This window comes from Lissotriton helveticus, chromosome 8 (genome assembly GCF_964261635.1).
Source record: "Lissotriton helveticus chromosome 8, aLisHel1.1, whole genome shotgun sequence".
Classification (NCBI taxonomy): Eukaryota; Metazoa; Chordata; class Amphibia; order Caudata; family Salamandridae; genus Lissotriton; species Lissotriton helveticus.
In genome coordinates, this window is record NC_136069.1 from 976,032,296 (window position 1) to 976,047,271 (window position 14,976).

The 14,976-nt window shown below is 42.7% G+C and overlaps 1 protein-coding gene across 1 annotated transcript in view; it reads left to right on the plus strand.

Moving 5' to 3' along the window:
- LOC144773041 (von Willebrand factor A domain-containing protein 5A-like) overlaps nt 1-14,976 on the plus strand; it is a 584,045-nt gene that overhangs the window by 230,733 nt on the left and 338,336 nt on the right. The window contains exons 9-10 of the mRNA XM_078657811.1: nt 2,666-2,810; nt 13,863-13,942. Coding sequence (XP_078513937.1) covers nt 2,666-2,810; nt 13,863-13,942 — 225 coding nt within the window. The remainder of the gene's footprint in view (nt 1-2,665; nt 2,811-13,862; nt 13,943-14,976) is intronic.

Below are 14,976 nucleotides of genomic sequence, written 5' to 3' on the forward strand. Positions count from 1 at the left end.
AAACATTGAGTGCATTGCCAATCTGAGCACTTTGAGTTCCCTCACTGATCCAAATAGAATTTCTGATAGCGGAGATGAAGACATTCGTGAGAGACATGTTGGCGATTTGAAGGAGGAAGCAGAAAGGCCTGTGAGGATAATGGTGGCCTCCACAGAAGATGACGCAGAGAGGCGGCACAGTAGTGGTCCTCCTGATGTTCGCAGACTGCAGGGATAGACACTTGAAGGCTGCAGTCAAGAGGAAAATTGTGGTGTTCCACTAGCTCCTGCTTTTTCCTTACTTGAGCCGCAAGAATTTCAGTTGATAAACTAGCGTAGATAGAGGCAAAAAAATCTCCAGGTGGGGAAGGGCATTGCTGCAATTGTGAATTTCTCAGTGAGGCTGATGGTTGATTTCTAGGGTAAGTGCTACAGGTTCTTGCAAGTAGATTATGTCTGGTATGTTTTGTGGATAACTCGCTATTGACACTTGGTGGTTGAATGTGGTCTCTACTAGCTTAACTAGCCTCGGGTTGCCCTGGGTTCAAGTGACTTGGAATTATTGAACTAGTGGGCTGGCAGTCCTTCTCCAGAGCAGGAGCAGAGTTACAGAAATAATGGTTTGCTAGTGATTGTATTTTTGCTTTTTTTCTGCTACTGTTCCTTCTTCTTTAAGTCAAAGACACCTATTGAGCCCTATGCTGTGAATTATGTTGTGTGAATACCTATTGTGCAGTTGTTTGTATTCTTATAGATTAAAGGTTCTTTTCAGTGAAAGGTGTGTACATATTAAGACAATATTATTTTTTACTGGGATGGTGAGAGTTGGGATTTGCACAGATTTTATGACGTTACTATATTTTTGCTTTCTTAATCGTGAATAAAAACAATTAAACAGGAGACCCAGTGGTGGCAACGGGATTGTGCTAGATACTTAGTGACACTCTTATGAGAGTGAGTGAGTGAGTGAGTGAGTGATCTTATGTACAAGAATGGCTAGATTTGGCCAACCTTGAAAAAAATAGTGATGTATGCAAATTTGTGAGGAGGAGTAGTAATCAAAGCTGAAATGCTAGTTAGCGAATGCCTGCTAATATGTTGGAGACAGTTGGTTTATATTGATGAAATGTACATGAATGCCTCGGGAATCCTGTGACTCAGCAATTGTGCTAATGTGGGGGAACGGTGTGGTAATGTAGTTTGTGAGATACTGCCAGATTTCTATTATCTGGCTTGCCTGTATTTGATGCAGTGTTTATGCAATGCACAAGATCGTGTAACTGGACAGTGTTGGACTACTCATGGTTGAGTGCACCAAGGTGTAAATGTAAGGTGAAGGGAATACCCAATATGACTGAGCCCTGGGGTATGAAGGGATTCTAGAGTTATAAAGTGGGGGGCGGGGAATCTATCCCTGTGTGAGTGAGGCATGCATGATCTATTACTCTTTCGTAAAACAGGGGCTGTGTCGCTTAATAATCGGAACAGAACTCATAACTAGTGTGAAGGAAGCACAGCAGTGATTTTACACTGCAGGTGTAGGGACGGATGTATATGTATGTAACAAATACAGGTGCCTGTTCATTGGAATGTGTAAGGATTCTTTAGATCTGAATGTTAGTCAGCTGAAGTAGAATGGTGGTAGTTGGAAGGACAAAGACAAGAGCATGAGCGATGGTGAACCATACAATTTGCGGGTTAAGTAAAATACTTTTGTATTAAGCAGACAGCCATAGTACTGGTAAATGGCAAATTGTCCATGTATACTCGTGACTATAATATTGGAAGAAGGGAGCGTGAGTACACTTAGAAATAGTACTACAGGACTGTAATACTGGTGTATACAGGATATCAAAATTTGGCTGAAAGCCTGGTAGTAAAACCTAGGGTGCTGCTGGGACATCAAGGTGCAAGTGAGTCTCTAGGCTTGAAAAAAAACCTTGGATGTTGAGGATGCCACAGTTTGTGGGAGGCAGTGGACTAGTTAACTGCAGAATAGTGGAGTTTCCCCATTTGTGATACGGTTCAGTCAACCATCATCCAGAAGTCAATACAAAGATTATTCTCAGTGAGGCACCTACACTTGCTTATAAAAAAGGATTCTTGGCACTCGACCTGCAGTTACAGACACTGCTTTCAGGAAAAGGTTCGACATACTACTCTTTTTCACTTGGTGACATTTCTGGCACCTCTTTGAGGGTTTTCCTTAACAATATGAAACAAACACACGACTAATTCAACTAAATATAATCATAAATACGAACTGATTTAAACAACAGAAAACAGTTGGTAGTGCTCAAAGATGACTCCAGTATTAGCAATTGATACACAACAATTCCTGTGATATTTTGAGGGATGTTTTCCACTCCATGCAATTAAAAATGTTCTGTCATTTGTTTTTATTTATTTAGTATTTATTTTTATTTTGTATTCAGCAGTTTAATATTTGTTTTCATATTTCACAATTTCTTTTGGAACTTGTGACAGTGTTCTACCGTACCCTGCTTGGGAAACACTGTATTAGTGATTAAGAGACACCAGAGCCAAGAGGCTAGAAGGTGAAAGGCTAATGTGTCTAGGTTAGATCCTAGAAGTTACAAAATGGATATTGGCGGTTAAACCAGTAATGCCTTTTTCACTCCTTTGCACTCTATGTGGTCTATTTTCTTCGTGTATTTCTTTACAGTGAGAGTGTGGAGTACACGCAGGAATCCATGGACTCTGCAGTGGAGAAAGTGAAATCTATGGCAGCTGATTTTGGGGGCACTGAGATTCTAGAGCCTCTGAAGCATATTTACAACCAAGCTGGAAAATCTGGACACCCTCGTCAGGTAAAAGCACTGAAGTGAACTAAAGTATGCAAGCAGGGAGAGCTAAGATGCGGTGTAGTGAGTGTGTAGTTGAGTGATGCTGAGCTGCACTTGGGCAAGAGAGACTCCAGGAAAAAACAAGGGATCTCAAGAGTGAAGTGGGAGCAAGGGGATGCAGAGCCTGGGGAGAGTCTACAACAGTGAATGTAGTGGAGAGTGGGAAATCACAGAAGATCAAAAGAAGGACAGAGTTAAGATAATTTTGCAGAAATTGATAACTGGTCAAAAGAGAGCGGCGAAGGAGTAAGAATAGAGTAAACTCTGTTGCTGGGAGATAAATGCATGACTGTTAAAAATTAGGAAAGACATCCTAGTCAACAAGAACTTGACATGACGTATAAAGGAATAGGAAAGGCATGCATCGGTGAATTAAGCTATAGGTAGGAGAGGGTGAGTGTATTGGTTGAAAAGGTTCATAGGTTCCGAGAAAAAGGCAAAGAGAAGACAAAAAACTGTTGATTAGAATGAGCATAGCATAAAGACAGGAAGAACAAAGAAAGGGAAGTTTAAGAAGGGCTCTTTCCTACAAAATGTAATATTTGATGCTTATGAGCTTTTACAACAAGCAAGATTGCATAAAGCAAATGCAAGAAAAATGTATGCAGTGGGTCAGAGGTTGTAAAGAAGATATATGTTCGAGGCATATGGGCTGCAGATGGTACATTTATGAATAGATCGCCATCTGGTGTTGGGCTCGGATGATTGCACTTGTTTTTCTTCTGGAGAAGTCTTTGTCGTCATAGATGACTCCTCCTCTTGGTGTTAGTGCGCATGGGCATCGGCTCCATCCTTAGATTGTTTTTTTCCGCCATCGGGTTCGGATGAGGATCGAAGCGCTCCAGACCGACTTCGATAAAGAAGGTTATATTCGGCGCGTAACCCTTTCCAATTCGACGGTATTGTTATCGAACGCGACTTCACTTCCATACCGACGCGTTTCGAAGGACGACGACTACGAGAAACTCGAAGTAGTCCAGCCCGGGGTCCATGGAAAGGACTCCATTCAAAAAATGTCCAACGTGTGGTGCTAAGTTCCCACACAAGGACCTACACGAGGTGTGCAACCTCTGCTTGTCCCCTGAACACGAATCCAGGGACTGTGAGGCCTGTGCAGCGTTCTCTTCAAAATCGACGATTAGAAACCGTCGAGCCCGAAGACACGAGGTATCGAGAATGCAGTCACAAGCAATCCCGGAGCTGTTCGAGGACCAGCACCCAGAAGAGGAGGAAGAAGAGGCCGACGAGGCGGGGTCTGAAGTGGACGAGTCCGACGTCGAGGAAATCGACGTCCAACAAACCGTGAGTGACGACGTCCCTTTACCAAAGAACAGACCCCGCACGGTGTCGACCCCGCCCTCGAGCCCGGTCAGACAACCGAAAAAAGTTTCCGACGCCCCGCCTTCGAGCCCGGCAACGAAACCGAAACCGAAACACTCGGTCTCCCATCATGGTGGTTCCGATAAACGGACCACATCGACACCGAAGCTCCAAGTCAAGGAAAGCTCGAAGTCGAAGCAGTCCATGTCGACACCGAAACACGTTTCGACGTCGAAAACACCCTCGACACCGGGGACATCTTAGATACCGAAGACATCGGATCCGAATAAAATCTCGGTGCCGAAAATACAAATGGACAGTCAGAAGAAAAAACACCTTTCGGAACCGAAAACTGCGGTACCGACACAGGAATACAAGACAGATCCTAAACAAAAGACTCTGTTTATTGATCCAAAAACTGGCAAGGTAGTCACAGAACTACCTAAAAAGAGGAAGAATGAACATTCGGACGACAAAACTCATCCGAAGAAGAGAACAATGGGGACAAATACAACTCCTCCCCCTTCTCCAAAACCTAGACACACACCATCTTCTCCTCTTCCTCACAATAGACCAAATATTCCTCCCACACGACCATCTACACCTACAACAGATGTAGAGAGTGACACAGGGGAGGGGGAACATCCTGGGGATGATGAAGACACAATCCCAGAGGAGGCAGACCCATGGGAAGAGTACAATGTAGGGTCAGATAACGATAACGACCCTGAAATGTATCCTTCAAAACCTTCACCTCCTGATGATAATACTGGGTTTGCGCAACTCATTAATAGAGCAGCAACATATCACAAGGTAGAACTACATGCAGAACCTCAAATAGAGGATTTCTTATTAGAAACACTACCTACTGCACAAAGAACATCAGGAACACTACCAATGCTTAAGGGCCTTCTCAGTCATACATCAGAGATATTCAAAGACCCAGTGAGGGCTAGGGTACTGAACCCAAGAATCGATAAGAAATATAGGGCAGCTCCAAAAGACCCAATATACATTAAAGGGCAAATTCCTCTAGACTCACTGGTGGTCACAAACGCTCGTAAGAGAGCAAACTCTTTATCTACAGGAGAAGCTCCACCTCCTGACAAAGAGTCTAAACTAATAGATGACTCTGGCAAGAGAGTAGCATCCCAAGCGGCAAACAGCTGGCGCATAGCTAATACGCAAGCACTACTTGCAAGGTATGACAGAGCGCATTATGATGAATTAGAAAAACTCATCACACATCTCCCTAAAGAACATCAAAAGAGGGCAGATCAACTCATACAAGAAGGGAAGTTAATTACTAACACTTCCATAAAGTGCGCCCTAGACGCAGCAGACACTGCGGCAAGATCTACAAACACAAGCATCATGTTAAGGAGACATGCATGGCTCAGGGTATCAGGGTTCAAACAAGAGGTACAAACATCGTTACTGAACCAACCTTTTGATGGGAAAACACTTTTCGGCACAGGGACAGATGAGGCCTTAGAAAAGATGAAAAAGGATACGGAAACGGCTAAATCAATGGGAGCATTGCAACAGCCGACACAAAGAGGTTCCTTTCGTAGGTCCACCTATAGAGGAGGATCCAAAAATACAGGTACAAGCCAGCAACAAACCTCTTTTACACCTACATCACCCAGAGGTAATTCTAGAGGTAGTTACAGAGGTAACAACAACAAGGGTAGAGGTCATGGAAACAACAACAACCGCAACTCTCCAACCCCAAAGCAGTGACTTCATACAGCTCCCCCCAGACCATATAACACCGGTCGGGGGACGCCTATCACAGTTCCTACCTGTCTGGGAAAACATCACATCAGACAGGTGGGTGAGACAAATTATCCAACATGGTTATTGCCTGGAACTCACATCTACCCCACCAAACATCCCCCCCAAACAGCGTCCAATGAAACAAGATCACCTGACACTGTTAAAGCAGGAAGTACTATCCCTGCTAGGAAAGCATGCCATAGAGAAGGTTTCACAGCACCAACAAGGAACAGGAGTATACTCCCTATACTTCCTAATTCCCAAAAAGGATGGGTCTCTAAGACCGATACTGGACCTAAGACCTCTCAACGCATACATAAATTCGGAACATTTCCACATGGTCACGCTCCAACAGGTACTTCCTTTACTGAAGAAAGGGGACTTTCTTTCTACACTGGATCTAAAAGACGCTTACTTTCATATCCCGATTCACAAAGCCCACAGGAAATACCTCAGGTTTGTGGTAGAAGGACAACATTATCAGTTCAAAGTCCTTCCGTTTGGTGTCACAACGGCACCAAGGGTGTTCACAAAATGCCTGGCAGTGGTGGCAGCTCACCTAAGAAGACAACAAATACATGTCTTCCCATACTTGGACGACTGGCTAATAAAGGCCAAGTCACAAGAGGAATGTCTTCAAAACACACAAAAGACAATTCAGCTACTACACCAGCTAGGGTTCACGGTGAACTACACAAAGTCACACCTACAACCAAGCAAGGTTCAACAATATCTGGGGGCTACTATAGACACAGAAAAAGCCAAAGTATACCCCAATCCAGTCAGGATCCAAACAATGCTTACAATCATTCAAAGATTCCAGCCACAACACTCACTACCAGCAAGAGTGTTCATGCAGCTATTAGGGATGATGTCATCCTGCATACTGCTAATACCATATGCCAAACTACAAATGCGTCCGCTACAAGAATGCTTAGCGACACAGTGGAATCAGGCTCAAGGACAGATTACAGATCTGGTGTTGGTAGACGACCGCACACACCGCTCTCTGAAGTGGTGGAACACAACAAACATTGCCAAGGGGCGGTCGTTCCTAGAACCAATTCCACAGGTGACAATAACAGCGGACGCATCGCTCACAGGATGGGGAGCACATATGGAGAAATACACAGTACAAGGAAGGTGGAGTGTGCGGGGAAAAAAGACTGCACATCAATTACCTAGAACTACTAGCGGTGTTTCTAGCATTGAAAGCCTTCCAAATACAGGTTACCAACAAAGCAGTCCTGATCAGAACAGACAACATGACAGCAATGTATTATATTCAAAAACAGGGGGGGACGCACTCTCTCCAACTATCCAGACTAGCACAGGAAATCTGGAGATGGGCCATTCCTCAAAACATCTATCTGTTAGCCGAACACCTACCAGGAGTCCAAAACCAGATAGCAGACATCTTAAGCAGACAGTCGGAACAAATACACGAATGGGAACTGCACCAACAAATACTGCAGCCATTCTTCCAAAGATGGGGACAGCCAGAGATAGACCTCTTTGCCACTCATCAGAACGCAAAATGCCAAAGCTTCGCGTCCAGGTACCCGCACCACCTGTCGCAGGGCAATGCGTTATGGATAAATTGGTCAAACAAATTTGCATACGCTTTTCCCCCTCTCCCACTAATCCCATTAGTGGTCAGAAAACTACAACAACACTCAATGACCATGATACTAGTAGCACCCACGTGGGCAAGACAACCGTGGTTCACCACGCTCCTGCAACTCTCACAAGTGCCACATCAAAAGCTACGAATTCTACCCATGCACCTTACACAGAACCATGGAGAAATAATGCACCCAGATCCCACACAATTGAACCTAGCGATCTGGCTCCTGAAATCCTAGAATTTGGGTACTTAGATCTACCCCCAAATTGCATGGAGATAATTAAACAAGCGAGACGTCCCACCACCAGAGCATGCTATGCAGCTAAGTGGAAGAGGTTTGCTATACACTGTGCTAATAACAATATCAACCCTCTGGACGTATCAACAAAGGAGATTATTTGCTACTTATTACACTTACAGCAATGTAATCTAGCGTACACATCTATCAGGGTACACCTAGCAGCTATAGCAGCGTACCTACAAAACAGGCAGCACATATCACTGTTCAGAGTACCAGCGGTAAAAGCCTTCATGGAAGGCCTTAAAAGAGTCATTCCACCAAGATTACCACCTTCCCCAGTCTGGAACCTCAACGTAGTACTCACCAGACTAATGGGGCCACCTTTCGAACCTATGCATAGGTGCGAAATACAATTCCTTACATGGAAGGTGGCTTTCCTTATAGCCATTACCTCACTCAGGAGAGTAAGTGAATTACAGGCATTGACAATACAAGAACCATTCCTACAGTTACACCAGAATAAAGTGGTTCTTAGAACAAACCCAAAGTTCTTGCCTAAAGTAATTTCAGCATTTCACATCAACCAGCCAGTGGAACTACCAGTCTTCTTTCCAAAGCCACAGACGGTAGCAGAAAGGGCTCTACATACACTAGATGTCAAAAGAGCCATTTTGTACTACATAGAAAGAACACAAAACTTCAGGAAAACTAAACAACTATTTGTAGCATTTTCCCCAACACATAAGGGCAATCCTATCTCTAAAGCAGGCATCGCTAGATGGATTGTAAGATGTATACAAATATGTTACATTAAAGCAAAGAGAACATTAACTGTTCCTCCTAGAGCTCATTCTACACGAAAACTAGGAGCATCTATGGCATTCTTAGGGAACATTCCCCTAGATGACATATGTAGAGCAGCAACTTGGTCTACACCACATACATTCACAAAGCACTACTGTGTTGATGTACAGGCTGCACAACAAGCCAGAGTGGGCCAAGCTGTATTAAAAACTCTATTTCAAACAGTTGCGACAGACACTGGTGACCACCGCTAGGGAGGTAACTGCTGTACAATCTATTCATAAATGTACCATCTGCAGCCCATATGCCTCGAACGGAATATGCTACTTACCAGTATGCATCTGTTCTTGGCATAGAGGGCTGCAGAGTGGTACATGCCCTCCCTGCCTCCCCGGAAACCTGTGTCTGTCCCAACATTATCTTATTTAGATACACTTACATGGGCATATCTTTATGTATTATACTACACTACTCCATCTAACCCTACTATGGCAAAACAATCTAAGGATGGAGCCGATGCCCATGCGCACTAACACCAAGAGGAGGAGTCATCTATGACGACAAAGACTTCTCCAGAAGAAAAACAAGTGCAATCATCCGAGCCCAACACCAGATGGCGATCTATTCATAAATGTACCACTCTGCAGCCCTCTATGCCAAGAACAGATGCATACTGGTAAGTAGCATATTCCTTGTAAGGGTAATGAAAAATGTACAAAGGAGGCATGTAATTTCTTAAGGAGTATGTAAAAGTGTAAATAAGCTGCATACAAAAGTGTGTGTAAGCATTCAGAGCGCACAGAGAGAACACAGAAAATAGTAACTATGTAGGCTAGTCATTACAGGCGATACTTTGAAAAAATAGAACCTAGAGACACAGAGGGATGCAGTGAAAGAGCCCCCTCTATGGTGAATGAGGGCGAGCATATAGTGTTGTGTGCACAGACCAAGGGTACAGAGTGTTCAAGAGAACCCATGCATATTGGGACGATACTTGGGTAAGAGCTATTGTGAAACATTAAGGTCAATTGGGGCAAAAACTGAGAAAGATACTGTTTGGAAGACCTTTGAGAGAGGACTCAGCAAGGTTAGATAGTAAGAAGTCTAATGGAAATGAGGAGAGATTGTACATGAGGTTATGGAGATGGCACAGGAAGTTAAGAGAGTTCATCATAGCATAAGAGGAATGGATGGGAGTAGGGTCAAATAAAATAAGCTTAGAACATCTTGGGGAGAGAAGCCACAGGTGGGTGGATGGAGCTCTTGGTGGCGAGGAGGTGGTGTTCAGAAGTCGACACTGGTAAGTTGAGTGGAGGAGCCAGTGGTACTAGAGAGAGACAGCCATAGGATCATGGGGTTAGACAGTTGACTGGGAGAAAGAAGCAGGATATGCGGAGTGGGCATGAATGTGCTATGGAGGGAAAGATGAGGCAAGTACAATAACGTTTTGAGATGTATTCCTATAGCATTTTCGAGGGAGCAGATGTAGCAGAACAATAGAAATGTGCATACCCACATACTCAAGTTAGTTCAGGATGGAGATAAAATACTGGAAGGCAGCAGAAGTACTCACGGCACACTGCATGTTGAACAGCTTTTAAAAAAAAAAAATTATTAATCCATGATGGGTCCAAAAAAAACAACTCATTATAGTTTATTAACACAAATTGTTCAATGGACTTAAAAACAAAGAAAGGCAGAGAAACAATAGGACCATGTTACACAGAGAGAAAAAGGAGAGGGAAAAAAAATCGTCCAAGGAATACATGATTTTACATATTTGGTCTTGGTGTATGAAGATTCCCTATAGTGAAGAGTGTAGAGGGTCATAGAACATCCCCACCTAATCAACTCAATCATCCATATAGGAGACCCCTGGTCCCCAAATCTCCAAACCTAGCTTCTTTTTCTGAGTACCTTTCAAAGCATATAAACTATATTCTATATTAAACATAGATAAAAATCTAGCCCTCCATAATTCAAGCGTTGGTGCGTCCTTCTGAAGCCACATTGAGGCAATACATAACCTAGCAATAGCTGTGGCTAGGAAGATCAAATACCGAAATTTATAAAGCAAATGATCAGATCCTTCTTCCCTCAGCATCCCCCAGCAATACATGAGCAGCTGACAGTCTGACTGGTCCCCCCAAGATTTCTGCTAAAAAAAATTCTATATGACCAAGAAAGCTGGTTAAATGCCTACATGTATAAAAGATGTGCACAATGTCGGCATCCTCTGTCCCACAATGAAAGCATTTTCTATCGTTTAACCCCCCCCCCCGCCCCATTTAGACAGTTTGGCTGGGGTATAATAAAGGTTGAACACCGTCTTGTAATGCTGTATCCGAAGATTAGCAGATATTAGCAGCCTCCCCGCCAATTCAATAAAGGTTTCTTCACGGGTGCCAAGGCACCCTAGCATGTTGTCCCATTTGTTATTTAGAATCTCCAAATCACCACCCTTAGTATCTAATAGTAAATTATACAGTGTACCTATACGTGCATTCTTCCTCACAGCTTCAATAACTGGATTTACATCCATATTCCATTGGTGCTTACATAGATAGTCGCGGATTTGCAAGTATTTAAAGAATTCAAACCTGGGAAGGTGATATTTATCGGTTAGCATTTCAAAAGACACCATTACTATCTAAATCCCTGATATATTGTATCCCTTTAAGCTACCACCTTTCTATGATCCTGTCCCAAAATATCGGTGGGAAGAGTGCTGTGGCTGTTAGCGGGGTGTACCGAGATACCTTCTCTAGTCTAAAATACTTTTTCACTGCTTTCCATACTCTATAGGCAGCATTTAGGACCTTAAACCTAGTTTTCTTGTAGTTGCTCATCTCGAGATTGATAAACAGCCGATTTTTGGCATCACTGCCCAACAGCATTTGATATATCGATGGAGCTTCAGCCAAGCTAATTGGTTCTACCCCGGTTAATATTATATTCATATGCTGTAGAATGCATACAAAATAGTATAAGGTGAAATCAGGCACAGCTCAACCACCTTTCTCTCGAGGGAGAGTCATATATTGCATGGCCCTCCGGGATTCACCCTGAGCCCACAAAAATCTAGCTCATCTTAACTGTAACATTGCCAACTGGGGGCAAGGGTTCTCCAGTGGTACAGATCTAAAAAAATATAAAATTTTAGGGAGTATAAGCATTTTAAGGACATTGCATCGTCCTACAAATGAGAGATGTAAACATTCGCACCGGTACAATTGCTTTCGCACATCATTTAAAATATTACACTAATTAACTTCCACCAATGACTTTAAACACAACCTCAACGTGATCCCTAGATATGTTACCTCACTCAAGACCCTCTGATCGTCAAATGGAGTTATATTAGAACATAAAATTTGTGTCTTTGCAACATTGAGTTTATATCCAGAAGCACCGCCAAACTCTAAAGCCAGTTGCTCTATTTCTGGCAAGGCTATAACAGGGTTCGACTTTATCTCTGCCACATCATCTGCGTATGCAAACACATGATAGTGCTCTTGCCTCCACATTACCGACTCTATCCTTGAGCTTTGTTCTAACATTTTTAAAAATGGATCTATATACAGGGAAAATAGCAGGGGAGAGCAGGGACATCCCTGCCTTGTCCCCCATGTAATATGTAGTGGGGTAGATTCTAAGCCCATAATACAAATCCTAGCTGTTGGGTGTCGATATAGGGCTTGTATAGCGGTAATATAGTTCTGTTTAAAACCCAGAGATCGTAGTGTAGCCCATAAAAATTCCCAAGTGACCCGGTCGAAATCCTTTTCAACATCTAACAAAATCAAACTGAGTTCGCTCCCCGTGGTACTGGCTATATCTAACAGAGTTACCACTCTGCTGATATGATTGGTTGTCCCCCTCTCGGTGATGAAGCCATGCTGACGAATTGATACCAACGGGGTTATTACTTCTGCCAACCGGGTCGCAAGGATTTTGGCATACATTTTGCCATCTGCGTTTAAAAGTGATATGGGGCGATATGAGTCGGGTTGCTCAGCGGGTTTGTCCTTTTTTTAAAGACTATAATACTGGCCTCATCCCATGTTAGAGGGGGAGCTCCTGTCTGGGCCTGTTGAAAAGTGGCGAGCATATCAGTTTTTAATATTTCGAAAAAAGTTTTGTAAATTTCAAGTGGAAGTTTATCGGGTCCAGCGGCTTTACCCCGTGCTAAGCTATTAATAGCTCTTTCCAACTCCTCAATAGTAATAGGGGCCTCTAATAGTTCTATATCTTGCATATCCAAATTTCTATCTTTATACTTCTGTAGCAGGGATTCTCCAACTTGCGGGTCATACCCCTCCCCGTATACAGTGCCTCATAGAAATCATGAAATACATTTAAAATCCCGACATCAGTTTCTACGGGATTGCCCCCGGAGTCTACCACTGAGCTAATCCTCTGAGCCGCCGCTTTAGATCTAAGCTTCTGTGCCAGGCACCGTCCGCTCGCCTCCCCGTATTCATAGTTTAACTTCTTAGTGATAGAATACTTTTTAGCTATCTCTTTACTCCAGTGGAGATGTATTCTGGCCTTGCCCCGGGTTACTTCGGTTTGAAGAGCAGTAATCTCCTGACCACAATGTATGCCTTACACAAGTTTTTCTCTGCTACAGTTTAACTAGCATATAATTCCTGCAGCACTGCTCGCATTTGTGTTTGTTTATACAAACCAAAGCTGAGGGTCTCCCCCCTGAAAGCCGCTTTAAAAGTGTCCCATACACACCCAATCCCAGCACTGTTCCGGTCTATAAAAAACTGCTCAACCCATGTCTTCATCGTTGGACAGCTTAGTGTCCTGGACGAAGGGTTGGTCTTGGAAGCAAGTAAGTGGGCAGGAAAGAGAACACATAAGTTGTGAGCAAAAGTATGTATGCTAGGAATGGGCCACAATGAGTTCACTCAAGGTGCCCATGTCTAGATTAAACAACTTAAAATAAATCCTATTTACAGAATGACTTGATTAACTGTGTTTAAGATCTTGTATTTGAAATACTGACCTTTGTAGTGGACTTTATGGACAATATTGATTAATTATGAGGAGATCGATAGATGTTTTATCTTGCAACACTATGGTTATGCATGCATTATCTGATGTATATGGTATGAATATTAGAAGGAATTGTTATGGTATTAATCAACTTTTAACAATACATTTTGTTGACTCATGCCAGTAAGCCCTATTTGTGCCTTCTCCTCACTTGATAAGTTCTCCATTTCTTCTTCAGATTTTTATTTTCACGGATGGTGAAGTTGGAAATACAGCTGAGGTGATAAGTTTAGTTCAACGCAACAACAGCCAACATCGGTTAGTGTTTAAAAATCTTAGTGTTTCCTATTTATAACCAATTTGTTTTGCTCATTCCTTATTTACACATCTTATGTTCATTGTCGGAATACAACAACCAGGAAATATCACACTTTGTATTTGTTGTCTGCACAAAGCTACTGGAGCTATATTTATGTGTTATCAAGAGTCAGGCTCTAATAGCCCATTAGTAACACCAGGTGAATGTGGCATCCTATTCACATATGAAGGGAGTGCAAGTGTTTGAGTTAGCCTCTCTGTCGCGGGCTGCTGTAATTAAGTTGGAGAACGTTTTCAGAGTGATTATAACTGCTAATGTCTCCTAAACCTGTTCAGAATATTAGAAGACCAACACAAAAAACAGTACTTATGTAAGAGTTTCTGTTACATAGCAGTCCTCTTCTCAGCCAACACAAATTCCATACAATATACAATTGCATATACCAATATCAATACAATTGCATATACACATTTCCCTTGGCATTAACTAATTGCAATAGATGTATGTGCAGGGTATTCACTGTCACCTTGTCTGATATAGATGCAAGCTGCAATCTTGGTTCATAACACCAGTCTGGTTTTCAATTTAAAAGAGGTATGTTAAAAATCTACTCTGTTATGCAGGCAACTAGGTAATATTCAGGGGCATTGGGTTCCATTTTATGATGTAGCATCTTGGCTATTTGGGTGAGGATATTTGTGGTGTTACAACTTAAATCAAACATTCATAGGTCTAGTGAAGGGGCAGTTTCTACCCAAGGTTTGGTCATTGTACTCAGTTGCATGTCTGTTTATACCAGGTGCTTTATCAGCCCACAATATCGGTCAGTGGTAGGAGCAATATAGTCTTTCAGGCCCACCAGAATCCAGTAAAATATGGTTTCTTCCTGTAGTACATCTGCTACCATACCTCACCAGTCATGGTAAACCCTCACCAATCTCTCACTAGGTTGAATCTGCCCCATTGAGAGGTCAAAATCTTCTCTGATTTAATGTTTTTTCAACCACAGTGAGAATTGCCTTACTTTGTTCTG